Source organism: Blennius ocellaris (assembly GCF_963422515.1).
Source record: "Blennius ocellaris genome assembly, chromosome: 3".
NCBI lineage: Eukaryota > Metazoa > Chordata > Actinopteri > Blenniiformes > Blenniidae > Blennius > Blennius ocellaris.
The window spans coordinates 23,062,197-23,089,740 of NC_137652.1; the positions used below are offsets into that span (position 1 = coordinate 23,062,197).

The 27,544-nt window shown below is 44.4% G+C and overlaps 2 protein-coding genes across 2 annotated transcripts in view; one reads left to right on the plus strand and one right to left on the minus strand.

The window, feature by feature from the left end:
* slkb (STE20-like kinase b) overlaps positions 1-2,891 on the plus strand; it is an 18,794-nt gene extending 15,903 nt beyond the window's left edge. The window contains exon 18 of the mRNA XM_080520779.1: positions 275-2,891. Within this exon, the coding sequence (XP_080376905.1) occupies positions 275-421 (147 nt within the window). The 3' untranslated portion in view covers positions 422-2,891. The remainder of the gene's footprint in view (positions 1-274) is intronic.
* Positions 1,194-25,874, minus strand: LOC308144852 (uncharacterized protein; the record flags this gene model as incomplete). Its single annotated transcript, XM_080516097.1, has 48 exons — positions 1,194-1,327; positions 3,150-3,203; positions 3,321-3,392; positions 3,466-3,579; positions 3,731-3,880; positions 4,084-4,183; positions 4,291-4,406; positions 4,929-5,069; positions 5,154-5,300; positions 5,495-5,629; positions 5,731-5,829; positions 5,895-6,020; positions 6,098-6,208; positions 6,758-6,808; positions 6,904-6,969; positions 7,043-7,093; positions 7,301-7,369; positions 7,457-7,519; positions 7,641-7,713; positions 7,811-7,879; positions 7,977-8,080; positions 8,167-8,283; positions 8,370-8,421; positions 8,703-8,729; positions 8,818-8,889; positions 8,963-9,025; positions 9,147-9,218; positions 9,707-9,742; positions 9,813-9,892; positions 9,967-10,071; positions 10,140-10,202; positions 10,610-10,636; positions 10,711-10,737; positions 10,832-10,882; positions 11,164-11,215; positions 11,282-11,520; positions 11,872-11,994; positions 12,976-13,020; positions 13,085-13,165; positions 13,405-13,560; positions 13,956-14,009; positions 14,202-14,300; positions 14,423-14,560; positions 14,644-14,691; positions 15,029-15,082; positions 15,513-15,560; positions 15,643-16,104; positions 24,884-25,874. The coding sequence occupies 48 exons, from the start codon at positions 25,872-25,874 to the stop codon at positions 1,194-1,196; spliced, it is 5,427 nt and encodes a 1,808-aa protein (XP_080372223.1).
* Positions 25,875-27,544: the final 1,670 nt, after the last annotated feature.

Here is a 27,544-nt window from a genome sequence, read left to right on the forward strand (position 1 = left end):
CAATGAAGCTATAGGAGCATATCAAGGGTGATCCATGAAAACTGGATGTTGATCTTCATGGTAAAGGTTGTGAAAAGTCAAAAACTCAGGTCCAAATAACTTTTAACAAGCTGAATTATCTGAAAGTGTTGAGCAGGGTTAAAGAAGAAGTTGGATCAGTCCACAATGATCTTTCTGTCAGCAGTTTGCATGTTCTCCCTGTGCGTTGGAAAGAGCCTTTTATTGGATCGATGTTGTGGAGGTGACTGAGCGCCATGTTTGTCTCCTGCCGCAGGCTCTCGAGGAAGAATTCACCCGCAAACAGCAGGAGCAGGAAGTCTTCTTCAAGATGAGCGGAGAGTCCGAGTGCCTTAACCCGTCCACCCAGAGCCGCATCTCCAAGTTCTACCCCATCCCCAGCGTGCACTCCACTGGCTTCTAGCCCCGCCCTGTCCACTGGCTTCTAGCCCCGCCCTGTCCACTGGCTTCTAGCCCCGCCCTGTCCACTGGCTTCCAGCCCCGCCCTGTCCAGTGGCTTCTAGCCCCGCCCTGTCCAGTGGCTTCTAGCCCCGCCCTGTTCACTGGCTTCTAGCCCCGCCCTGTTCACTGGCTTCTAGCCCCGCTCTGTCCACTGGCTTCCAGCCCCGCCCTGTCCACTGGCTTCTAGCCCCGCCCCGCCCTGTCCACTGGCTTCTAGCCCCGCCCCGTCCACTGGCTTCTAGCCCCGCCCTGACCACTGGCTTCCAGCCCCGTCCTGTCCACTGGCTTCTAGTCCCGCCCCGCCCTGTCCACTGGCTTCTAGCCCCGCCCTGTCCACTGGCTTCTAGCCTTGCCCTGTCCACTGGCTTCTAGCCCCGCCCTGTCCACTGGCTTCTAGCCCCGCCCTGTCCACTGGCTTCTAGCCTTGCCCTGTCCACTGGCTTCTAGTCCCGCCCTGTCCACTGGCTTCTCGCCCCGCCCTGTCCACTGGCTTCTAGCCCCGCCCTGTCCACTGGCTTCTCGTCCCGCCCCGCCCTGTCCACTGGCTTCCAGCCCCGCCCCGCCCAGTCCACTGGATTCCAGCCCCGCCCTGTCCACCGGCTTCTTGCCCCACCACTTTCACTCCATTGGCTTCTTGCACCACCACGGTCACTCCACTGTTTTCTACCACTGCACCTCTAACGGTCCACAGAATTTGATCCCTGCTCTGCCCACCGGATTCTCGCCCCACCCCTTTACCACTCCACTCGGTTCTCGCCCCACCCCACCACACAACTGGCTTCTAGCCCCGCCCCTTCCACCGGCTGCTCCGTTGGTAAAGACTGAGGTGGAAGCTTCTTCTTTCCTTGGCTCTCTGACCTTTTGACCTCTGGAGACGTTTTGGACACGTCAAACATCTGAACCCAAGTTTTCCTCCTTGAATCCAGTGCCTGTAGAGTTTGAATCCAGGATCTTCTGATTTGCTGCTCGTTTGGACTTTTGCACTAAAGAAGCGACAGACGTTTTCAACCACTCGATTCGATTCATGGCGATTGAATAAGATGGAATGTGCTCCCGATGGAAGTTTTTTACTGCCACTCCTGGTCATACTTTATTTTTATGGAATCATGCCGATTTCTTAGATTTTTAAATACAACCATAACAGAAACGAGTTTATCCTGCAGGTTGTTTTTGTCCTCTCGCTTCAAGGACATGACTGTCACTTCCTGCAATAAACGAGCATTGACAACTACCACAAGCTTTATCTGTTTAAAGGTACAGTATGTCAGATTAAAGTAAAACCACCTGTCCACTGGGTGGTAGCAGTGAGTCCGAGCTTCTTCTTCTTCTTCTTCTTCTGTTCTTTGACTGAAATCGGGACTCACTGCACCATCTACTGGTACAAAGTGGTATAGTGACAGTGTGCTGGCTGCAGCTCGCTGGTTAGCGTGCTAACTTCAAGAGCTACAGCACATCCAAACCATTATTTGTTTTATTTTATAAGCTCATATTCAGACCTCAGAATGAAGAATCTTTCTTACTGTACCTTTAAAGTTTTTATACATTAAATGAAGAACTCCGAAAGCTCCGCTAGCTTGTTTTTTTTTAGCTTTCTTTTTAAGCTTTGTAGCCTTAAAGAAATCCGTTTTTTTTTTTAATGATTTGAATTTTGTTTTGTAACGTGAATCGAACAGTTAAAGAAAAACGGCCACATGTTTCTTTTTATTTAATCAGATTTATTATGAATGACATAAAAAAAAAAAAAAAAATGGACCTGACTGGTTTAGGCCATGGAGACCTCTGATTGGTCCATTTGATCTCCTTTCTGATTGGCCACTGTGAGGTTATATACAATATGAAGGTGTGCTGTGCACCCACTTTACTACAAAGCAGAAACATGAAAACATATCAAAGGTTCAGGACGTAGCTGTTGTCTCATGTGGCTGTAAATAAAGTCTCTTGAATTCAGCTGTTTGCTTCTTGAACTGATCCCACCTGACAGGAAACACGACAAAATTAAGCTCACAGGTAAATGGAACTCCTCACAATGTCCTCCATGTCCTCATACGTGACACAAAATACAATTCAAACATCAAACTTCAGATTTCAAACATTCCTCCTCCTCCTCTTCGATGCCAGCAGGTGCTCTCCTGAAAGATAAAGACATTTTACTTTGTTAAACTGAGTCGGATTCTGTAGTTTTATTATCGTATTAGCTTGATTTGTTGATATTGGATAGCGACCAAGCTAAATGATGCTAAGCTATGACAGAGTGATGCTTGTTAATTTGTTTTATCAAAACAAAACATTCTTTTCTTTATTATCTCTTCTCTCCAGTATTTATTAGTTCTTGTTTGTTTTGGACAAAATAAGGAGCCAACGTTACAAATGTTTGACCCACTTGTCCACATGCTGTGACGGAACACTGCGACGAGAAATTTGAGGCTATGCTATTTTAACTCACGGTACGCTTATTTTGTTGGCTCTAAAAATTCTCAACCTTTGGTCTGAAATTGGATTTAGTCGTCACTAACAACATAACTGAAGTATCTGTCAAATAAACTGAAGCTTTTGAATTTTCGAGATGTCATAAATATTAAAGGTAAACTGCGTTTTGGGACTAAAATGTGAACTTTAGCAGCAACGTCCTGCCTCAAGAATTTGAAAGACGTTCTGAGAAGGACCCTCGGCCCAGCAAGACGAAGACTGACCTCTGTCCCCCTTTGGTCCTGGACGTCCTTCAGGTCCAGGAAGACCTTGATCACCTGTGAGTCCACACAAACGCACAGTTCAGTCACAGAGTTTACTTGTTGTTCGATTTTGGCTGATTACAAGCGTAGCCTTAAAGGCTCTGAACACAAGGAGGATAAAAGGTGGTGCACCTTTCTCTCCTCGGGGTCCCGTGTCCCCCTTCTGTCCCGGCCAGCCCGGCGCTCCCACGATGGCTCCGTGTTCTGTGGACAACCGAGCGGTCGTTAGCGCACAGCCTCTCGCCAGTTTCATGATACCTCGGTTAGATTTGCTCACTTTGGATGAATTCCACCAAATCCGTGACGTTGGTGTTGGACCCGAACAGACGGCTGTATCCTGGTGGTCCGGGGAGTCCGGGGGTTCCGGGAGGTCCCTGTAGCAGGCCTTGAGCTTCAGGAATAAAGAAAAACAGGTCAGGTTCAACTTGGATTATTTTCTCTGCAGTGGAGGAGTGATAAAAAAGACCTGAGTGAGTCTAGATTTGTCAACTGCTGCTGCTCTCTGCAGTTTCTCTGACGATCGAAGAGTGCCAGTTACTCACATTTGATGTACTCCACCAGATCGGTGGCGTTTCTATGGGAACCAAGCCAGCGGCTGTACCCGGGGGGTCCGGCTGGTCCCGGGGGTCCCGGAGGTCCCTGAAAGATCCGGCTGTTGTAGTTTTTCACAATGTCGTGCAGGACGCCGCGAGCTGAGCAGGGAGAGGAGAGAAAACGAGACAAGCGATTTGTCATTGATTCCAGGAACAAAGTACTTCTTTAAAACATTGCAGAGTTACGAACTAATCACAGAGTAAAAAAGTAACTAGTTTCTGTGTTAATGACGGTCACATAGCGATTAGTGTAGCAGCTTGTTTCACACACATCTCCTGACAGGAAACAGTGATTGACTCACATTTGATGTACTCCACCATCTCAGCCAGGTTTTGTGTGTAGCCGGCTCCGGGGGGTCCGGGAGGTCCGGGGGGGCCCCGAGCCGATCCTGTGACCACGTCCTGGAGGAGACCATGAGCTGAGGGGTGAAAATGGAGGTCAGATGTCGACTCGCTCCGGCCTCAGTCCGACCTTCAGGACATCACCTACTTCTGATGTAATTGGTTACTCTGATCGCCATACTCGCGTAGTCTCCAGCCACACCCGGCTCTCCTTTGTGTCCCGGAGGTCCTGGAGGACCAGGAGGACCAGGAAGTCCGAACATGGAGCCGCTCAAACTGTCGGCTGAAGGGAAGATGTCTCAGGTCAGAGATCACAAACATCATGTTTCTATTATTATTATTATTATTATTATTATTATTTATTATTAATTAATTGTATTTATTTATTTATTTATTTTTCCTTTGAGGGGGATTAACATGGGAAATAAAAATGGAATTAAACTGAAAACATGCATACTTGTTAAACAAGAAGTAATGTGTATTCAATTGTCATTATTATAAAAAAAAAAATTATAAAATTATTTGATCAAAGAATAGATCCCAGATAAATATATTTGAATAGTATATTAAAAAATACATTAAATGCATAAATAAAATGATGAATGTCTGCATATGTTTAAAAAGATAAATAAGAATGTACCACTCTGAAGAAAACTTTAAAAACTGATCAGGCTGAAAAATGTCTAAATGACAAGAAGAAATAAGAGATTTAAAAAAAATACTTCAATAAATAAATATTGAAATAAAATATCATGAAATACATCAGGTACAGTATAAACAAAATACATTTCTCCCCCTCACTCACTCTTCATGTACTCCTGCCTCTCTGCTCGGGCTCGCTCTCTGTTGGAGTGGTCAGTGAAAGAGACCAGACCGTGGATGGAACTAGGAGGCCCAGAGGGCCCCGGGGGTCCGGGGGGTCCGGGAGGGCCTCTGAAGGAAACACCTGAGAGAAACAAAGGAACTTTGGAAGTGACCAACCTCAACGTCGTGGCCCGTACGGTCCATCGGTTTTCTCTGCTGGACTCACTCTGCAGGTAGTCTTGGATATTGGTGCCCGCGTAGCTGCTTAACCCTGATGGTCCGGGTGGTCCCACTGGTCCCACTGGACCTGGTGGTCCAGGAAGACCTGGCACTCCAGGAGGCCCCTGAATGCCCACGCTATTTTCATGGCGACCTGAGACGAAAACGGCCTCATGAGGTCAGCTGAGGATTTAAATTTTCAAGCACGCTAATGCTGCCTACAGCCACTGTGAATGCAGTGCTAATGCTAATCACAGCTACCGTGGATACAGGCTAATGCTAACAGTATTAGCAATGCCGACTGAGAATCCAAACTGAGACACCTTCGGGAGGCACTGTCACACTCACTGTTCATGAGGCTCAGTACACGTTCAGCCACCTCCTGCGTGTTAATGCTGTAACTGCTGAACCCTGAACCTCCAGGGGGTCCCGCTGGTCCCGGCGGTCCCGGGGGTCCGGAGATGTAGCTCCTCACATCGTCTCCTGCGACACAAAGAAGAAACTGAGGTGGAGATCTGAAACATCTCGGACAGTCATGGCCTCCTCGGAGTTGTAAAGAGTCGTGGGCTCAAGCTGAGACTTACGCTGCAACAGGCCGATGATGTCACTGACCGAGGAGGCGCTGGGTGGTCCGGGAGGACCAGGGGGACCAGGAGAACCAGCCTGACCAGGCAGACCAGAACCTGGAGAGGAAACGTTAGAAAACTTGCAGATTTCCAGAATAAATGCTGGACCATTGCACACTCACTCTGGATGTAGGCGAGGACTCGGGTGGCGATGTCGTCCACCTGCCCGCCAGACCCTGCAGTACCGGGGGTACCTGGGGGACCGGGTGGTCCCGGCGGTCCGGCCAGATATTGTCTGATGCTTCCACCTGTGGAAGCAAGAGAGTGAACTCAGCTGTTTGGAACAGTTTTTCTGCTACATGATCCAGAGGAGAGCTCGGCTTACTCTGCAGGTACTCTGCAACGTACTGGCCCACGTCCACTCCAGATCCACTTCCAGATCCGTCTCTTCCTGGAGCTCCAGGTGTTCCCGGGGCTCCAGGTGGGCCTGGTGGGCCTGGAGGGCCGGGACTATATGAGCCCCCTGCTGAGGAATGACATTTATTAGTTAGAAATGAACAATATAATAATTGCAACCTTGGATAGTTCAATGAGGCTCAATGCGGATTCTTTGGGTTTGGGTTCTTTAAACCTTGGAGCCTGAAGAACAATAAGAAGCAGCCGTTCAATTCTAGGCATTCTTGAACCACTTTAAAGTTCCCCTCAGCATTTTTAGAGGTAAAACAAATAACCCAGGAATTAAAATGGGACCCCAGTACGAGCAGTCGGGACATTAACTGCAGTCTTTGTATGGTTCCTGGTAGTTTTGGAAGTTCTTGTGGTTAAAATTCAGCTGAAGACTTAAGGTGATGATCACCATGACGATGGGAGCGAGAACATAAATCAAGTTCTTGAGCAGCTTCAAGGTTCTTCGTCAATCCCACCCCGCAGGGAACCCGAGTGACCCCATGCTGAGTGACGGACATTCAGTGGTCCTGGTAGGAACACTGACCACCGACATTCCAAACACACTAATATCTTTACACAGACAAATCAAGGTTCTTACCTGCAGAGGAGAATCCTGGAACTCCTGGAGAACCAGGAAGACCCGAATCTCCTGCAAATGAAATATAGAAACACTGTCAAACACAAAGCTCTTCATATAAAAACATTCAGATACAGTTCTGATGTTCTTGTTGGACACACCTCTACGTCCTGGAAGCCCGTCTGATCCTGGTGGACCCGGAGCCCCCCTGGGTCCAGACTGACCCGGGAAACCTAGAGACAAACCGTTTGGAATCAGATGTTTGTATGTGGACCTCTATCTACTTCTTCTACTGGTTTCACATACCAACACCTGGTTCTCCTGGACTCCCTGGAAGACCTGGTTGTCCTGGTTCACCTGAAACATTCATCATGACATTGTCACATTCCGATTCGGAGGTCCAGGTAACGCTCCGAGCATGATGAGGGAGTCTCACCTTGGTACCCTTGTGGCCCCTCGTCACCTGAGAACAACCAAAAAAAAAAAAAGAGAGAGAATTTTAAAAAAAGCTTCATAAAATATACAACTACATTGTTTGCAAATGATGGTAACTGTTAAGTCTACCTGCTATACCCTGTAGACCCTGAGGTCCAGGGGGTCCAGGTGGTCCTGGTGGTCCAGCAAAGAAGGTCTCTGTGGATGGGAAAAGGAATTGAAATGTGACACAAAGATGGAACATTTGTCTCCCAACAGTCCTGAACTGAGGTAAACTTCAGTTACCTGAGGTAGGAATGAAGCTGCCGGGCTCTCCTTTCTCTCCTGGGGGTCCTGGTGTACCCTTACCTTTAAAAAAAAAAATTATAATAATTTTTAAAAAAGCAGGACCAATAGCAGCTTGATTATCCCTCTATGTTGATGATGCACTCGTCTCTTTCTCTCTGTAGCTAAGTCCAGTTCACCTAGCTCTCCAGCAGGACCTTTGCGTCCTTGAGGTCCTGGGGGTCCAGGGGGTCCTTGAGGTCCCTCCTGACTCTCCCCTGAACAACAGTGACACAGCGTTTTCCCTCATTGTTATGATTTTGCTTAATTTGCTTGCAGACGGTCTCGGAGCCTGATGAGTAGACGTGAACGTACCGGGTGGACCTTCAGCTCCAGGCGCTCCAGGACGTCCCGGTGGTCCCGGTGGGCCAGGAGGTCCAGACACTGAGGAGAGTTTGGGAGGTGAACGTTACCGTGTCACAACCACCAGATGGCAGCACAAACGCACTGGTGACTCACCGATGACTTGGCTGGACCCGACGGTCTCGGATGCAAGTCCTTCTCCGGACAAGCGTTGTTGTCCCAACGCCCCCTTCTCCCCTCTCTCACCCTGCTCCCCCTTTTCTCCTTGTTCCCCTTTTGGACCTGGTTGAGAAAGACCAAACCATCAGTCAGCAGGATGTCCACACACCAGCATGAGGCCACACACGGTTCCGGGAGATCGTTTTTACCAGGTTGTCCAGGACTCCCGGCAGGACCGATGGGACCCGACAGACCAGGAGCTCCGGCAGGACCTGGAGCTCCAGCAGGCCCAGGAGGCCCAGGTATGGCCACGGTGTCAGAACCCACTGGAGAACGAGACACGGGACATGTCACTTTACGGGACACGATGTTTTCCAGACAACACGAAATGAGTGAGAATGTTGAGTCTTACACGGAGAGATGATCTTGCCAGGTGATCCCGGTTCGCCTGGAACAAACCGGAACTCCAATCAAAACAATCCTCACTTCAATCAAACTCGTTTTAGCTGTGGTATTGCTTAATTGAAAACTTTAATACTGCCTAAAAACTACATTTTGGCTCGTTTAATCGGTAAGCTAACCATGAAAAGTACGTAAATGCGTCAGATTGTGGATAGCTTACCTCTGTCTCCAGGGATTCCAGGTTTTCCAGCAATGCCTCGGAGGAAAGATTGATAAAAACATTTTATTACCTCAAACAATATTTTAAAGGACACCAATGAAGACATCATAGATCTTCTCTCACCTGGGGGTCCTTGCAGTCCAGGTTGGCCTGACGAGAAAAAAAAGCTTAGTCGATGTTGTTTATTTGGGTTTTTTGTTTTTGTTTTTAATGTTGATGAAGGAGAAAGTTCTGGTACCTTGAGGTCCGACGTCTCCAGGGATTCCAGGCTGTCCTCTGAGTCCAGGAGGTCCCATCGCTCCGGCTTCACCTGAGGTTAACCGCCGTTACTCAGCCAGTCAGTATCACAAATAATCACTGGTACTTACTGAGCGGCGCCTCACCTCCGACTCCTTTAGTCCCCTTTGGTCCCGGAATTCCCAGAGGTCCCATTTGTCCCGGTTCACCTTCAAAGGTTAACGTACGTTAGTTTCATGGCAGAAACGTTATTTCTTAATTTCTACGTTATAGACAGAGAATAGCCAAAGAAGCCATGAGGAAGTAATTTATGAGTCTTTTCAGAATCACCTGCTGGTCCTCGTGAACCTCTCTCTCCAGGGTCTCCTTTAGATCCCGGGAGCCCCACAGACCCGCGGTCACCTGCGCAAAAAATGGCCAATTGTTCGCAAAGCAAAACACTTAATTTCTTCCATGTATAGATGTATCTGTTAAAATCAGAGAAAGTATCACTTTAATAATTTTTTTCACTTCAGGAACTTGTTTTAAAAATTTACCATCGCAGATGTTTTTTTTATTTTTTTTTATTTTACTCCTACAAAGGTCAAGAAAAGTCTCAGTCATCACTGCTAACAGGAAGGAAACAAGAAGTTTCTAGAAAGTTAACAGGAAGTAGTTGGGACATCAACAGGAAGCTAGCAAAAAGGTAAGAGGAAGTTAACAGGAAGTTACCCGGAATCTAACAGGAAGTTCACGGGAAGCTGATGTAATGTGCACTATATACCTTTCTCTCCTGGTGCACCAGGCTCTCCGTTGAATCCCTTGGCTCCTGGAGCACCTACACACAGGTTGAATTCTTTAAAGTATCTGAAAGCTGAAATAAAATCCATTTGTGCATGCTCCGTGGTTACCTTGACTACCAGGAGGTCCATGGTCTCCCATCGCACCTGAACACACACACACACACAGGTTATTGATAACAGACTGACTTAAAGCTGAGATTAAAGTCCTCCGAGCCGGCGGTGACCTCTGACCTTTCATCCCCATGGGTCCGGGGAGTCCGGCTGGTCCGGCTCGTCCTGGTTCACCTGCACCTCCTGAGGAGGAAACACAAGTCAGAGCCGCTCGGCTCTTCTTCGCCTCCTCTCTAACAAACATGAGCGTCTCCAACCTTTCTCTCCTTTCTCCCCGAAACCTGGACTTCCGGGCTCTCCTCGGGGGCCCGTCGGCCCCTCCCGGCCCCTCTGGCCCTGCTGACCCTCGACCCCGGCTTCACCTGGACCAAACACAGAGTCACACTCTCTCCTCACTTCTGAGGGAAAACCTCATGAAACTCCTTCTTACCTGCGCTGCCCTTCGGTCCTCGAGGTCCGTCCAGTCCGGGATGTCCCATCTGACCGGGGGGGCCTTTAACAAGGGGGGGGGGGGGGGGGTTTAACATAAGGACCAAACACCGGCACAAATAGTCCAACAAGGACCACAAAACACATCCAACTATACAGAAACTGGAGAAAAAAGACACACAAGAAACAGAATGAATAATACTAAAGAGAAACAGACACAAAAAAAAAAAAAAAACTAAGCTAAAAATGGCCATAAAGTGATTAAAAATGAAAAATGTTAAAAGTTAAAAAGATTAACAAATGAATGACACGAAATCACCAACAGACATAGAATGTGAATTTAAAAAATAAAAAAAAGGGAAAAACGCACACAAAATGAGTATAAATGACGAAAAACAGACAAACTGTGATAAAGACTTGTGAATCGATAGAAAGATGCGTTCGGACGCCACGGGACATCACAGCGCTCACCTGGAAGTCCAGGGAATCCCCCGTCACCTGTCAGAGACACAGATGTCAGAATGTCCAACAATCACAAGCTCAAATACCTGCAGGACCATGAACACACTCACCTTTATGTCCCATCGCTCCCGGGTCACCTGAGGGGGTGGGGGGGGGGTGATCACAACAACAGCTTGAACAACACACACACCAACATGGCTCAGCTGGTTTTCTGAGAGAATGCTGACTCACCTTTAGGTCCTGGATCTCCTCGTTCTCCTTTCAGGGAGTACACCAGACTGTCTGCGCACACACACACACACACACGCACACACATAGGTCACATGACTGTATTATTGTAATGTTAGCATTAGCATCAGCTAACAACCAGATAACAGAACATCTTCCTGATGGGACCATGTCTCATGTCATTGGACTGACCCACACAGTGCTCTTGCTGACACTGCTAAGTGAGCATTATTAATAGGAACGAGTTACTTCCCCTCTGCAGTAACTATTGCAGTAACTCCAGTACTTTTTCGGTGTGGTTCAGTACTTGGAGCTCACTGGTTGGAGGTTTGTACCTCGTACGGGTCCTGAGTGGAGTTCCGCTCGGACCAGCTGTTGCACGGCTCTCTGCAGGGAGGCACTGTCCATCCCCGACCTGCTGCCGACTCCTCCTCCAGCTCCTCCCAGTCCGACTCCTCCTCCTGCTCCTCCCGATCCTCCTCCGGGCCCGGCGGCTCCCAGGTTGATGGTGTTGTCGGAGCGGGTGAGGCCGGGGGAGGAGCTCTGGTCGATGTAGTGAGAGTCCAGCGGGTCGATGATGTTGATGCCGGATGAGGAGGAGAGTCGGCTGGTCCGGGCCGAGGTGGCGGCGCCGGTGCCAACAGCAGCCTCCAGCGTGTCCACGCGGTTCTTCAAGCGCTTCACCTCCTCACCTGGAAGACAGAGGGCACTAGAAACCAACACGAAAAAAACATTCATGCTGTAAAAAATAAATCATTTGATTCAAAGTGTGACACATCAATTTTGTATTTAATACACACAAAGTGAATTTTTTTGTTTCATTTTTAATTTTAGTTTATGTCATGAAATCAGAAATATTACTCCATCTATTCATCCAGCCATCCTTATGGGGTTCTCATGGCAGTATGGAGAGCAAGGAATCCCACACATTTCAGCCCAGAGACTTAATCTGTCTGGTGAGTCCTGGGCCGACCCCATGACCTCCTCTAGCAGAGGATGAGATCAAATAAACTAAGTAAAAATTAAATATGCTGCAGTCGTACCGAGAGCGATGAGGCCGAAAAGCAGTCCGAGGAGGAGCAGCAGGGTGAGCAGGAGGCCCAATAACCATTTCCACCAACTACAGCATGAACAAAAGGACAAACCGGAGTCGTCCTTCTGGATCTCTGCAGGAAAAAACACATTTAGCTAGATTACTAGTACAAAAGAAATCAGAACCTTTGTCAATATATACAGCAGGGGTACCCAACCCTGGTCCTCGAGGGCCAGCGTCCTGCATGTTTTAGTGTTCTCCCTGCTTCAGCGTACCTGAATCTAATGATGATGTCATCACCAAGGTTGTGAAAAAGCCCAGTAAGGAGGCCCTCATTGCAATCAGGTGTGTTTCAACTAGGAGAGAGCTAAAATATGTAGGACAGGGGCCCTCGAGGACCGGTGTTGGGCACCCCTGAGAAAAGTAATGTGAGGATGTCGTACCAATCTTGAATGACTAATGTACCAACATTGACAGCCGTGCACAAGCAAGATATGATTGTCAAGTGAGTGTCGAACAAATCTTGAATTTAAAGCCACCACAGAGAGACTGTTAATTGTGAACGAACATCGTACATATTTTGAACAAGTGTTTTAATGTTGAGCAACGTTGTCGGCGAATATTGAGTGCAGGGAATGTGTAGGGTGATCACGAGAATGTCAAGAGAGTTTTGCCGTAACATCGAGCAAATGTTGCAATAGTATCATGCGAATGTCGAAATACTGTTTGGTTCTCGAATGGTTGTTGTAGTGATGTTGAACAAGTTACAGACAAAGGTTGAGCGACGGTTGTGCAAGTGTTGAGAATATATCCAGCAAATAATGTCCAAATGTCAAGGAACCATCCTGTGAATGTGGTTTGAATGTCCGGTGGCTATACCGTATAAAAGTGTCAGGCGAATGTTGAGTGAAAGTCCATTGAGAGAATGTTCTGTAAATATCCTGCCAACGCATAGTGTCTACAAAGGCACTATTTTATAGATGTCATCAATAACTGGAAGCAGTATTGTTCTCATGGTAAGAAAGTATTGAGTGAGTCCTCCAATGTTGAGAGAGAATCGGATAAGTAAAACATGACGATAGTCTTAGAGTTTTATTACAAATAGAAACTGTACCTGCATATGTGGCTTTATCCTTTGTAGCTACTTTGACAGTGGAAGCTGTAAAATAGCGACGAAGAGTTATTACTGTTCATGTTTATGTGCCCATTGAATGTTAGCACACTTTTACCATCAGTTCCTTCCTCCACCCTGCTGGATGACTGTTTCTGTTTCTCTCTCTTCAGCGAGTCGTCAGAGTAAGAAGCTGCAAAACAACGGCAACATTTTTTTGGTCCAATACCTTAAAAGCTACATTGATTACATCGCGTAAAAAGTTGAATTACTACATCTTTTTTTTTTTACAGGGTCAGAACTTTACAGAAGTAACTCAGACTGATGGGCGTAGATCCTAGATCCTATGGTTGTTCTGTTGCCCCCTCCCACACAAACCCCCAAAACACTCTTGCATGGCAGCAGATAATTCTGATAAAATATGAGACGTACTGTCGAAGGAAGTGGTCATAAACATCTTCCCAGTGTCTTTGGCCATCACCAGCCGCTCTGCCTCCTTCTTCACCGGAGCGTTCTCCTTCTCCATCAGGACGAACTTGGAGTCTTTCCCAGGAGCCTCGTCACTGACAAAACCGCTCAGTCTCGCTGCTGCACATCGATGACAAGGAGCGGGATGGAAACAAAATTCAAACATCGAAAGTCTGAATAAACTAGTGGGAGATGAAGGTGGAGCTAAATCTATTGAGTATTTCTATGAGAAATCACCTGAAGTCACACCTGTTCCACCAACGTTCTTCTGAACTCCGTAAACTGAGGGGAGATAAGGACAGGCTGTTAGACTGTGTGTGTGTGCGTGCGTGTGTGCGTGCATGCGTGCGTGCTCCACCTGTTGAGGACGATACGGGTACCGAAGGAGAGATGAGCGTTGGAGGTGTGCTGCAGAGGTTGTTCTGAACCCCATAAACTGGAAACGACGCAGAAACAACCTGTTAGTACGTTTGTCTGTTTGTCCGTTCGTTCGTTTGTGCGTGCGTGTCTCTTACTGGAGCTGCCGGCTGTCAGTCCTGGAGACCCCATGGTCAGGTTGTTCTGCACTCCTAAACACACAAGGCGAATGTTATCGTAGTAAGTAGCTGTTTTAGCGTATGCTAACTGCGAGCACGGTGAGGTAGGATAACACCAATATTATATAGTTGAGATTTACTTCAGTAGAATTTGAAACTTTCAGGTTTGGTGTGGTTCTGTTTCCACTTTTTGCCGTTTAGTTTCCTGCTATTTGTGGGCGGTACCTGTGTGGTAGAGGGCGGGGCCTGATGACAGGTTGTTGGGGTTACTGTTGTAGGCGTAGCCGCTGCTCACTCCTCCGGACCAGACGCTGCCGTATTGCTCTGAGAGATGTGTGTGGGGGGGGGGGGGGGGGAACAAGGTGAGGTGGAGGAATCCGGAGCCGGGCAGGATGCAGGCCCCGTTTCCACAACAAGTGAGAATGTTTTCAAATGAGGAATCTAACCTGCAGCCGAGCTCTCGGAGAGGGTCCTGCTCTCCACCTTCCTGGGGATGGGCAGCGTGTCGTTGGGGGACGTGGAGGGGCTGGTGCTGCCCGAGCCTTTCCCCCTCAACAGGCGCTTGACGTCGTCCAGCTCCGTCCCTGCAGAGGACGAGACAGAGGACGAGACGATGAGATGATGCTCAGACTACTGCGGATGTTCATCCTCAGGAAGTCGTACTCACAGCTCGCTGGAGGTGAGGCGCTCTGGAGTCTGGTCCTGATCTCACTCTCTGAAAAAACATCCCCAACAATTATTGCACATGTTGGCATTACCACTGCTAACTCACTTTGGTTATCAATTTCTGTACATTAGCCTAGGAATCGAGCGGTTGAATCACTTAGATAATTTATGTTAATTCGTTAGCATGGCAATAGCTAAATCACACTCGGTATCTGTTTTATCCATTAGTACCATTCCTGCCACTTGCTAATATTCTTTACTCATTAAGATGTGGATTCTTGGTCCATATCTCAGTTTTTCTACAGTTGCAAACTGGGAATACACATTATTATTGTGAAATCTCCAAAAGAAAAACAAGGCATTAGCTTGAGACATAGTCACTGTACCTCTGCTCTGAGTTCGCCCTCTGGTGGCAGAAGTAGAGGTTGTACTTGAAGTTACTGAAAAAAACAGGAAACAAAGTTTGTTTTACACCAAATTCTCAGTCAGGATTTATAAAGTACTTTAGGAAGTTATTTTTATTTGCAACAGAAACAAATCTCAACTACAAGCCAATAAATATTAACATAAAAATGAAAAGTATTAAACTGTAGGAAGGGAGCCAGTAAACTAGCTTGAAAAGCTAACTACTTAATATAGATGGATAAATTAATATATAACTCACAGAGGTAAATAAAAGTTACAGACACGTATATAGCTGTAAAAGTGAAAGATTAATATAAATAAAATAGAAACTTCAGATGGAGTCTTTCTTGAGATGTTGAAGATTCCAGAACTTAAACGTCTTCAGTGATTTCTTCTGCATTTTTCTGAGAATTCACGGTCTTTGTAGAGTTTGCATGTGTTACCTGCTCTCTATGTGAGACTCACCGTACTCCTTCCTGCTGTACTCTGGAGATGAGTTTGGACTGGAGCTTTCTGAAACGTTGCGATAAACATCTCATGATGTTGGGCTTTTCTTTCAAAGCACAAACAGTTTGCCATTTGACACCTGACTCACCGTCGAAGACCTCCGCCAGGGCCACAGTCTTCTTCTGCTTGGAAGTGGCTGAGTGAGTGAGTGCAGAGGATGAAGACCCCCTCCTGGCCTCCCCGGACCCCCCGGAGCTGTAGTTGGTCCTGGCGACTGAGGACACTGTCACGGTACCGAGTCCCTCGTCTCTTCTCCCGTCCCCGGTCATACTTGAGTAACCGTAGGACATACTGGAAGACCCCCCTGGAGAAACCATAAAGCCTTCCCTTGCGCCGGACCCCCCTGCCCCAGAAATCCCTGCCCTGAACCCCCCTTCTGAGCCCCCTGCCCCGAACCCCCCTGCTGAGCCCCCTCCACCTGAAGCCATGGAGGCTCCTACAGTGGTGATGGTCATGCCTCCGGAGGTCTTGGTGGCTGAAGACCCTCCATAGCTATTTGCCTGGAAGCTGCTGGAGCCCCCTCCACTGGACCCTCCTTCAGTGTGATCACCTACCGGAGAACAAACGGGGTCAATTTCCATCCAAACACACGGTTCATGTCCACACGGTGCACCCCCCACCTCCCCCAATCAGACCCCCGGAGATGAATAATCTAACATCAGAATCACAAGACACAACTGCCAGTGCTGATATTTCAATCATCACCAAAATTTCAGTTCAAAATAACTTTCCTCAAGAAATGTTCATCCCTCGGGCGCTCTGTCCTAACACGTCTCCTCTCTACCACCGTGTACACAAAAATGTACAAAAGTGTTTTTGACATTAGACCTCAGGAATATCGTAACCCTGCAGTCCATAAGAGTTTTGTTAGCAGCTATTTATGAGCTATTTAAATATTGTAGCTTGTCTAGGGTAACGATCTTCTCTACCAATCAGTAAACGGCTGCGTTGTAGCTCTTCCTAATGGAGCCCGTACCGAAGTGCTAGGTACCTAAACGGAGGGGTTATGAAAAATGGTAATGGTTGAGTCTGGTACTTCCTGTACCATCCACAACTTTTGACAGTGGGAATGAACAAAAACCCACACAGTCCTAATACCTGCACATACTGCAGAGCGGAAAACAAAGCTTAAGCTAACGCAGCTCAAATAACCGAATGTGCGAAAAGAAGGACTTACTTTGTGATATTAGTCTCGTCGTTGTCGTCGCCGATTTTGTGACCACTGAGAAGAAACATAACTCATTAAATACACAATGATGCCAGAAAGAACCAAGCAAACTTATAAAGCAACACCAATACTGCATTAATGCATTAGCTTGAATATGGTATTTTTTTGGTATTTCATCTCAACTGAATATTATTGGCAGCTGAAAGTAGCATTAACATCCTTAAATAGCGCTTAGCTTCTCTTACTTCTTATTAGTTCAAGAAAGCAAGAGCATCTTCCTCCAACTAACCAATGTAACTCAGGCCCTGTCCACACGAGCCAAAACTTTTTTTTTTCTACTCGCTGTCGTTTTAAAAAAGTTTCTCATCCACACCGGAAACAACTGCGTCCATGTGACACTATGAAAACTCCTCAAAATGATGTAGTACATATGCCAGGCCAATCGGTGGCGCTGGAACACTGCCACAGAAATACACTAAATATGGAGAAGACATAGAGCATGCAAAAACTGACAAATTCACAATTGTAACATCCCGCTTTATTAAACCAAATAGCATCGGGAGCTTCGGCAGCTCGATCTGGAGAATGTTGTCCGACATTGTTGTTGTTGTTAAGTGACGTCACAGGGTTATGGGGTCGAAAAGCGATTACATCATTTTCAGCAACTGAGCGTTTTGTTCTCTGGAATCCGTTTAAAAGATAACAAAAAAACAACTGTATTCTGGCTCCTAAAACACTGCGCCGTGTGGATGATTGGCCAAAAACAATGCCGTTACATGAAATGGCATTGTCGTGCGGACAGGGATTTAAGCGAACCTCCAGATAATAGGATATTAAGTTAATGCTAAAACTACAATATTACATTCATGTGACCATTATTAACATAACAACTTTACCCGGTAACAAGTGACTTTATTTAATATTTGTTGGTACCTTTGCTGCTCTCTCCCGCTCCTCCTCCTGAGCTCAGCGTCTTGACAGAAGTTAAATTATCCATCAGCATTAGCTGGAAGAAACAGAATCTCAGTATGACAAGGATAAAGCAGGCGTTCATTCGGCTGGTGTTTGTGCCCCGGAGGCACAACGTTTGCACACCATCACAGTTCATATTTCTCTCTTTTGTCCAATGCGGAGAATCTGCTTTGATTTCAAGCTCTTTGTTCATCTGACAAATGTGCTTTTATTTCTGTAACAAAGACGGATCTTCAGTGTAAGAGCGTAGAAGAACCACACAGAAACTAAAGCTCTGAGGTTTCATCTCATGTCCGGAGGAAACAATGTGAAATCTGACGACGGGTGGAGTGAAAAGCTCTCCGTCGCTGGAGGCCATGTGGTGTTACAGGTATTAGCGCAGGTGAGGCGCGTTAGCTAACGTATCATCACAAACAGCCACTTTGACGATGACACACGACACACCACTGACATGATCAGTGTTAGCGCGACAGCTTTAACACGATCAGCATTAACATGATGCGTCACTACCAAGATGCAGCATTAACATGACACAGCACTAACATGATCAGCGTTAACATGGTCGTGTTAACATGACACAAAACTGACATGATTCAGCATTAACATGATGTAGCACTAACATGGTGCAACATTAACATGATGGAGCACTAACATGCCACAGCGGGAACAATATAAAACACAAACATGATGCACCGCTAACATGACACTGTAATGTGATGCCAATAACGTGACACAGTGGTAACATAATGCATTAAGTGTTTCATCAAACATGTCATATCCCACCACTGAAGGCCGCCACAATCACGTGGTGACTTTAAAGTTTTGATGAGTAAGATTTATGGTAAAGAAAGAGAAGAAAAAAAGACCTAAAAGGAATCATCACATTGTAGCAGACAGAGCTAACAAGCTAGCCAGTTATCCAGTCTGGACAGACCTTGGATATCAGTTTGAACCAGCAGACGGTGCAGTACTTTCAAAGTAAATTTTTACTCATTTTCAACATGTAATCCTTCCTGTTGTACTTGCATTATTTCAACAGAGTAGTATTTTTGTGTACTTTTCTGAGTATTAGAAAATGTAATCATTCTAAAGTATATTAGACAAATTATAATCTGCTTGTGATTTCATGTGGTTAGAAAGTTACTCACACTAGTTGTTGAAAAGCATGCATGAATATTTGTATTTGTGAGTACAATTTAAGATGTGTAACAGTAACTCTACTCAAGTACAATATTTTAATCTCGTTTACCTCTCTGAAAAAAGTTCCGATATTTAATAGTTGTGTATAATTTACGGTATATTGCAATCAGAGTATTTAGTTACTTATGGACTGACATGAAAAGCTGAATGAGCTTTACTCACATACAACTGCTTCAATGAATGACAGTTAATAAAGTCATTATCAATTAAGTCATTAGAGTTAATTACAGGAAATTAAGATATTTACAGGTATTTACAGGTGTTTACAATTCCAAGTGTTATTTACAGTTAATAACAGTTATTAGAGTTAATTATGGTTAGTTACTCTTACTTAAAGGTGATTACTGTCAATTACAGTGACTCAATGTAATATAATTCGCTACTTTTGAAAAGTCAATGCAATGAAAATAACCTCATTATAAATACCCACATTACTGAAATAAAATAAGAGTTTTTGGTTAATTGTACTTGCATCCAAACTTCATTGCTTTTAAAAGTAACTGATCCCAAATTCTCATACCATAGTAATCAAATCTATATGATATCTTTCTGGAATTATGAGTGTAAGTACCTGATTACAAATACTCAGATTACTGCAAGACTGACTTTTTTTAGGTAGTTGTATTTAGAACATCTGTAATGCTACTCATACTTCAATATTATTTACACAATGTAATCTACTCCCAGGTATTATAAAGCATACAAGTAACTAATCACAAATACTCCCACAAAGTAATTAAGTAGTATATCTAAGTACTTTCATTGGTATTTTTGTCCAAGAATAAGTAATTTTTTTCCCACTTAGGTAGATTTCGCATCATGATATCACATAAAGTGGAAGTACAAGTGGCCAAATGAGGGTACAAGCATCAAAAGCCTTACACTGAAACAAACCATAAACTAAATAATCCTCCATCAATCTTCTTTCATTTGTTCTTAATAAGTGATAGATTTTTGTTTATTTCAACATTTTCTGGCTTTTTCTCCTCTCAAAGGATCAATCTTAAATCCTCCTGCATGGCTTCATGAATAAATTTGAAATTGAATGCAATTTTGAAGTTATTACTGCGATTTATGACTTTTTTTTTTAATCTAAAAAGTGAACCATTAACCACAAACCAAATAAACCTGCAGCAGTAGGTTCAATCTCAAATGCTTTTCTGCATAAGTTTGTAAATAAAGTTGAATCCAAGTGTGATTTTTGTAGTTATGTTTTTTTTAGAAGCCTAAAAAAAACATTAGCCAACGTTATCTCCAAACCAAAAAAACCCTGCAACTATGCCTCCAGCGCCAGATTCGACATGAAGCTGCAATTTTAGTTTTACCTTTTAGACCAAGTGAGTGAAATTATTCCAGCTCATCCCAGAAGCGAGGCAGTGAATCCGTCCAGGTGCAGAGGGAATAACATGTATGTACCATGCACACCAGCCGGGATAGTTTATGTATTGGCTTTGTCTGACTCATCGCTTCAGCCCGACAAGTCCCAACACAAAGAACAAGTAGGAGGAGGGGGTTTTACTTCAGGCACCCTGTTGGATCGTACAGGAGAAAAACAGCCCCAGGCTCAAAAAATGAAAAGGCCATGAAGAAAGTAAAAGTGTTGCATGACCATAATAAAGTGTGTGATTGAGGTTCAGAGAGTTTGAAAGGATCATGGGTCTAAAAAAGACATTTCGAGGAATATAGTTGAAGGCATTCAGTCTGAGATGCAGGTTGGTGTTGACGTGTCTCAACTCTCACAGCTTCACTGAAGCTTGACCGAATCTGCAAACACACCCCGCTCATGTGCTGCTGAAAACATTCAAGCACTGTTTTTACGACTTCACTGTGGGTGGCCGTGATTCCGCCACAGCTCAGATTATATGTGGTGTTCCACAGGGTCCTGTTGACGGGCCCCTTTCTTTTTCAGTTCAGACGCTGCATCTGAACCGTTTCATGCAGAAGCACAGCGGAAGCACAGCCGATCGTTTCTGGCAGTGAGGATCTGTATTCCTACCCGGTTAGCATTAGCATCATATAGTTTGAACCAGCATGCTAGCAGGAATTAAACATTCAATATGAAGAAGCGGGTTAACAAGTTAATTTACTCATGTGTAGAACTTTTGTTTAAACAACTATTTATATTCCAATAAATTTCAAATGATTGTTCCACAACTTTTTGTGAATTTGTTCCACAACTTGGAACATTGAGATGCTAGCCCACAATTAGCTTTCTTTGTTTCAACATCACAGTAAAAGTTGAACTGAACTCTTTGTGCTGACGTTTTTGCTTTGCATTTGATCATTGCCTACTTTAAATTATGCTGTATGGAGTTTTCTTTTTGAAGTCATTTTTCTTGCTCTCCCAGTACAATATAACAGTAATGGAAGTTTTTCTCTACTTTAGCAGCTTTCTGTTGTCATAAAGTGACATCTAGTGGTCCAACATGGTATTGCTTCTTAATGTAAGTCACATATCCAGACAAACAACTGAAAGTAGAGTGACTTATAGTCCAGAAAATGCCGTATGTATTACCACATTTGTGCATTCGGTGGCAGCAGTGACTCTATGTTCCTCCAAGCTTCAGAAGCTGCTTCTTCTTCTGTCCTCGGACTGAATGTAGGACAACTGATGGAGTGACTCGCTGCGCTATCTGCTGGTACAAAATAGTATTACAAGCAGAAATTGGCTGTGGCAAGCTGCTTTGATTGCGAACTTTGGTTATGATTAATTTACTCGGCGTTAAATTTCCTAAAAAAAACACAATTCAAACTCATTCTAAAGACACACACAGAGCGAGAACATCTAAAATCTACTATGTAGCAGTAATAGTAACTATTATGAAGTACTTGTTTGTGTGGATGGATGAGGGCTAATTCTGAAGTTAAAATGTTCCAGAGAAACGTCCGTAGCTGAAACATCAGAATTAATCCGGACTGTGACAGATTTGGGATCACTTTGTTTTTCTTACATCCACTGTTCGAACATGTCTGAATACTTTTTGAATGAAAAGTGCATTTTTCCGTGACAGGACGATGTTGATCCGGCGGATGTCTGTTGATTTAACAACAATCAAATCAACTTGTTTGTTCAACTTAAAGTTCTCTGATTCCTTTGACCTTTGACCTTTCCAAGTCACAGTTAAGACGTCACGCCAGCGGCGTCTGATATGACCTACTTACGGGTGTCGGGACCTGCTGCTGCAGGTGCAGTTAAAGACATTTAGTTCAGAGAGAAAACGATTGGGTGACATTTAAAAGTTCACAGCCAGCAGCGAAATGTCATTAGTCAGGAATGTTTAAGGGCTGACATGTATAGATTCTGACCTGCATGCCTTACTGCACCTGGGGGGAAGAAAAGTAGGGGCAATAACTTGGAATTTAACCCTTTATTGGGCAAGTTACCATATTTCATAACTCGTACATTTCTCCTTGTTTTCTTCCAAACTCGCAATGAAGAACTAGGTTACAGAATGCAGGAGGAACGAAATGGAACTCTATAATCAGTAAGAGTTCTGGAATGCGTGTTATGCAATTAGGCTGAAGTCTAGAAAGCTTATGCAATTTTAAATATGTCTCAAAGGTGCAAGTTGTAGAATGTGTCAAGGTTTTAGAACGTGTCTGACTTTCTTAATGTCAGATTTTTCTGGAATAACTCCTACAATATGTGTGTTCCAGAGTCCAGATTGGAAGTTGAATATGTGCGAGTTCCAGAATGTGTGAATGTGTCTGAGTTCTAGAATGTCTCAGGGTTCTTAAATATATTCTCAGCTGGAGATCTGTGGTATGTGATAGTTCTAGAATATCACAGATATCGAGAATGTGTGAGGGTTTGAGGATATATGAGTTGTCTGAATTTTTACCCATCTTCTCATGAACATATACAGAAGGGTTTTCAAAGTATCAACAAAGAATACACATCATTTCAAAGTACGACTCTTATACTATTGTAATATTAATATCGGAATATTCAGACACAATCATTTTGTCTGAATATCATACTGACTGCAAAACAACAACCTGATCCCAAAACTAATATGTGGTTGGCATCTTCTTTTCCTCCCTTGCAGATTTATGAAAAAATAAAACAAAACTATTGAACATGTAATGATGTTGTCATTCCCTCTTAACACAGGATGAAGTCGAATATTATGACCTGTGTATGTAGTACAGTTGTCCTTCTCAGAGCACAATATATGGGTATAGCCCAGGAGTGGTTGCCACTGGTGATGGCCAAATGAAGCTTTATGACTCCACCAGATGGCACCCTTGGTTTGAGGCTGAAAGACTGACAATGACGTGTGCTTTCAAACATTTGTTGAACAGAGACGCCATCTGGTGGCTTCAAAAAATATAGACAGTTGTTCATGAAGCTTCATTTGGCCATGACTAGTTGCCCACAGCAACAACAGCTGAATGGATTTTTTTTTTTTTTTTTTTTTTTTACAGTTTTAGCAATATTGAAAATATTGAACACTTAATTATGTTGGTGTTTCCTCTTAATACAGGATGAAGTCAAATTAAATTAACTGTATATTGTGGAGGCGGAGAAAGAGGAGACGGACGAAGGAGTCGAGTCGCTTTTCTTTATTTCCTCCAACAGCAATGACAGTTCACCTGTCAAACCAAACACCTCTGTGTCGCCGCACTTCGCCTTATAGCACCTCCCCACCACCAACACACCACCCTATGTCACCGACACACCCACTCCATTCTGTTTGGGAGAACCTCCCACTCAGGGCGCACACCACAATATGTAGGACACATGTCCTTCTTTAAGTATAATATCTGGAAGGAGACCAGTAGTAGGTGCTAAAGGACCAGCAGCTCAATGGAAATGGGCTTGTTTCATTCTTACAGAAGAGAGGTAAACTTCATGTAACAAAAGTAATATTTTCAGGGTAAAGAATTATATCCTGATATAAAGTATCCTGTGTCTGTAAAGCAGGAGAGTTCCACTTTCCAATTATAGGCTTCGACGACATCGCGGCGAGGTCTCAGGATAGATGGTAATTACAACCATTTTACAAAAAGACACAGAGATTGCAAATTCCAAAAAGACACAGAGATCATAGAAATGTAGAAGTTGACTCCTACTCATAGACTTTATCTAATTCTGAGTTATATAGTTCTAAGATCTTGCTTCTCATACTAATATCACAAGCTTCTGCAACTGGAGCATGTAGTCCATGATTGTTGTGGTTATTAGGCGACTTGGCGGACAATGGGTGGGGGGGAAGCAATGACATCATCGTGTTCTGCAAGTGTGTGTATATCTATCTCCCCCACTCTGGAACCCATGTTAAAAAAAAAAAAGGCTTTAGATGCCGTGCCGTGTGAACGATTTACCAAAAATGATGCGTTTACTTGAAACAGCTCTTCTCAATAAGTTTTTTACATATATTCTGATATAGACTGCGCACAGGACAGTTATAACACAACTGTAGAGGGCAGCAAACCCCAGTTTGGATTTTGTGTGCAGTAAAATGTAAATGTAAAATGCATTCTCAAAACAGCAAATCATAACATATTCCAATCTCTTTAATGACCCCAGTACAGAGTGTTTAAATAGAATAACATATATGTTTCCATGAATACATCAAAAAGTGCAAATGGAATTTAAAAAAAAACCTACAACAGAGCAACAGAATTTTTTTGCTATATCGTCACCAATTTTAAAGATCATACTTCGATAAAAGATTATAATAAAACTGTCATCAAGCTTGTTGAAAAAGATGAAAAATGCTAACTCTGAATTTTAAACAACATGGTTGATGACACCATCCACCTTGATCAGATCGGATATTTATATACACTTAATTCAACCCCTTAAAAGTTACATTTCCCCGTTGTTGTTAAAATTAATGGTTTTATATGGTTCCATCCAATTTTCTCCCCCAAAATCAATAATCAGCAGCTCAGTTTGGCTGCATTGTGCAGTGAATTAAGTCGTCGTGTTGATGCATTTCTGCTTCCAGTCACTGTTCATCATCATCTGGGGTTGAAACACCGATGACGACCGGACCCTCAATGGTGAAGTAGAGATAGAACAGCTCGGATGTCTGAAGTGACTCAACATCTATTTTGGCCTGAAGTTCCTGCCCTCCCACTCGAACAGAAACTTCTTGCACATTTGACTTCTCTGGTATCGCAGCAAACTGGTGTGAGTCCACTTGGACCGGATGAAGGAGCTCTCTGATTTTCTGGATTTGCCACACCTCCCCTTCACACCACATGTCGTTGATCATCTCTGTCTTCGTTCTCTCATCTTGTTCTGCCAACTTCGAGTCAATCTCTTCCTCCACAATTGCATCCAGTCTTGATTTGTGAATCCATTTGCTCAATCCACGGCCCTTCCCCAGGAAAAACAGAGGGACAAGGTAGCGGCCGCGGAGGTATTTGGCATATGTGCCCTCAAATGCATTCTTCATGGATCTGACTTGCTGCTGCAGGCCAGGAGGCAGAGGAGCTTCTTGTTCTGTTTCTTGATCCTCATCCGTGTCCTTGTCATTTGACTCGTCCTCTGCAGCCTGTCCTCCCACTTCATCATCAGCCTCTTGTTGCGCCTCTTGAAGCTGCTCCTCCGGCCAATACAACATCAGAGCCAGAAGGTAAAACTCTGGCTGTGGCGGTTGTGTCGGTTGTCTGTTGAAGAATCGGCGAATTATTGCTTGTAGCCGTGTCAACCGTGCAAGCTGAGGGGCATCGTGCCTCCTGTTGCTCAAGATGACGTTTGAAAGGATGTACCGAATGGCCGTGACGACATCATCACGATTTTCCTGATGTGCGTTTTTCAAATCATCTTCAATACCTTCAAGTTCAGCAGTTGTTCTCTGAACTTCTTCTCCTCTTCTCCTGCGCAGGAAGAGGTCATGGTTCAGAAAATCCAAGATCCCGGGGAAGCTGGTGGAACTGGCTGCCGCCTTTCCTGTGTACTCGTCATAGCAACACGCGATGTCCTTCCAGAAGTAAGACGGCTCCAACGTTTTCATGTCAGGCATGGAGTAGGTGAGATACCACTCGAAAAACTCGAACTTGTCTTCCACTTCTTCTCTCAGCTTTGTTGTGAAGGGAGTTGTACGAAGCGTCTGGAAAACTATCTTTGCCACTTGAATGAAACCAAAATGGCCTCTGTTGTTGAATGAAGCTGACGTCCTGACAGAACCATCAGGATCCACATTCTGTGGGTCCTCTTCTTTCATAGCTTTTTCCTCAACAGCTTTGAAGGCCCTCAAGGATTCATATGCATACTCTTGTACTGTGCTTCCCTGGGATGTCTGGCATTTCAGATAATTTCTCAAGCGGTTCTTATAAACCTGCCCGAGAGTGTCGGCCACATAAGAGTTGCATGGATCTCTTTCGATGGCTGTCTCTGCCCATTTTGCTGCCGTTTCATAGTCCATTACTACAATGTAGAGCAGACGAGCGATTGTTTGCGGATATATAGCAACGTGCCTGAATTTTTCTGATGCTGTTTTCAAAACAGACACAGCATGCTGATGTTTCTCATGCTTCAGTATGTCACTGATCAACCTGGAAAACTTCTCCTTGCCTTCCTCTGCCATCTCTCTCTTTATTAGTAAGTCCTTGACCATGTTCACCGTGCCTGGTTGTGGCTCACCTTCACAAATAAAGAGCAGGAGTTGCTTGGCTGTGGCGCTTCTGTTAATACCGAACTTGTCCAGTGACTCCACAACTTCTTGCGCTATCTCCTGGTTGCCCATGGACACTTGACCAGGTGTGTTTGGTAGACTCTGAGAAGTACTGATAAAGTTGGTAAAAGGTTCCATTCTTTCTTCAAACGGGGGTCCTCCGTGGATGGGATCAGGTGGTCCGAGGATCTGTTGGCACATTTGCATCGGCAGGGTTGAGCCGGGAACATAAGCATTCAGCAGAGCCAGAACCGAGAAGAGCTGTGTGTTGGTGGAATTTTGCGTTTGCCAAATGTATTTGATCAGGCCTTCAGTCACGGTTTCCCCGTCGCTTTCCATCATGGATGTCTTTAGAAAAAAAAAAAGTTTTCAATCACCTGAAGAAAAGAAGGCAAAAGGCCGATGTCAGTCATTTATTTGAAGAAAAACAACACAGTTTATGTGTCATGATGCTGTTGTCACCATCTTATTCCAGCCATCTTCTATAACCAAGGAAGGATTCACCCGAAGCAACATTGAAATAAAATAAACAAATAAACTGAATTTGGATGGCATGATTTGAATTCTAAAGATTGCATTCCAATCATATTGTTCACTTTGACATTTAATTTGAGAGAGCAGGAGCACACCTAAATCTTGCCGTTGCTATACCGTCCCTGCCTGAATCAACAACAGAAACTACAAATATCTCTGTCAGACCAAACTGGCGTGTCAACAAACATATCTGCTTCGAGAGCAAATTCTAAACAGCATAGCTGCATAGCAGCACCGCCAAAAGCAGCAATCAGATACTTCATGTAGCAGGAAAACATCCACCAACGTGTGCAGCCACCTCCTCTCCTCATCCAACCTTCAAGTACTCCCAGTTGAACCAGTTCAAATAAGCCCCATTGTATTTATTATATTTAGCTCAGAAGACTCTTCTAAAACAAACATAAAAAAAAAAAAAGTTTGTTATTTATATTTTCAAATAGGTTAATGGGCTTTATTTTTTATTTTTCTATTTAATTTTTTTTAAT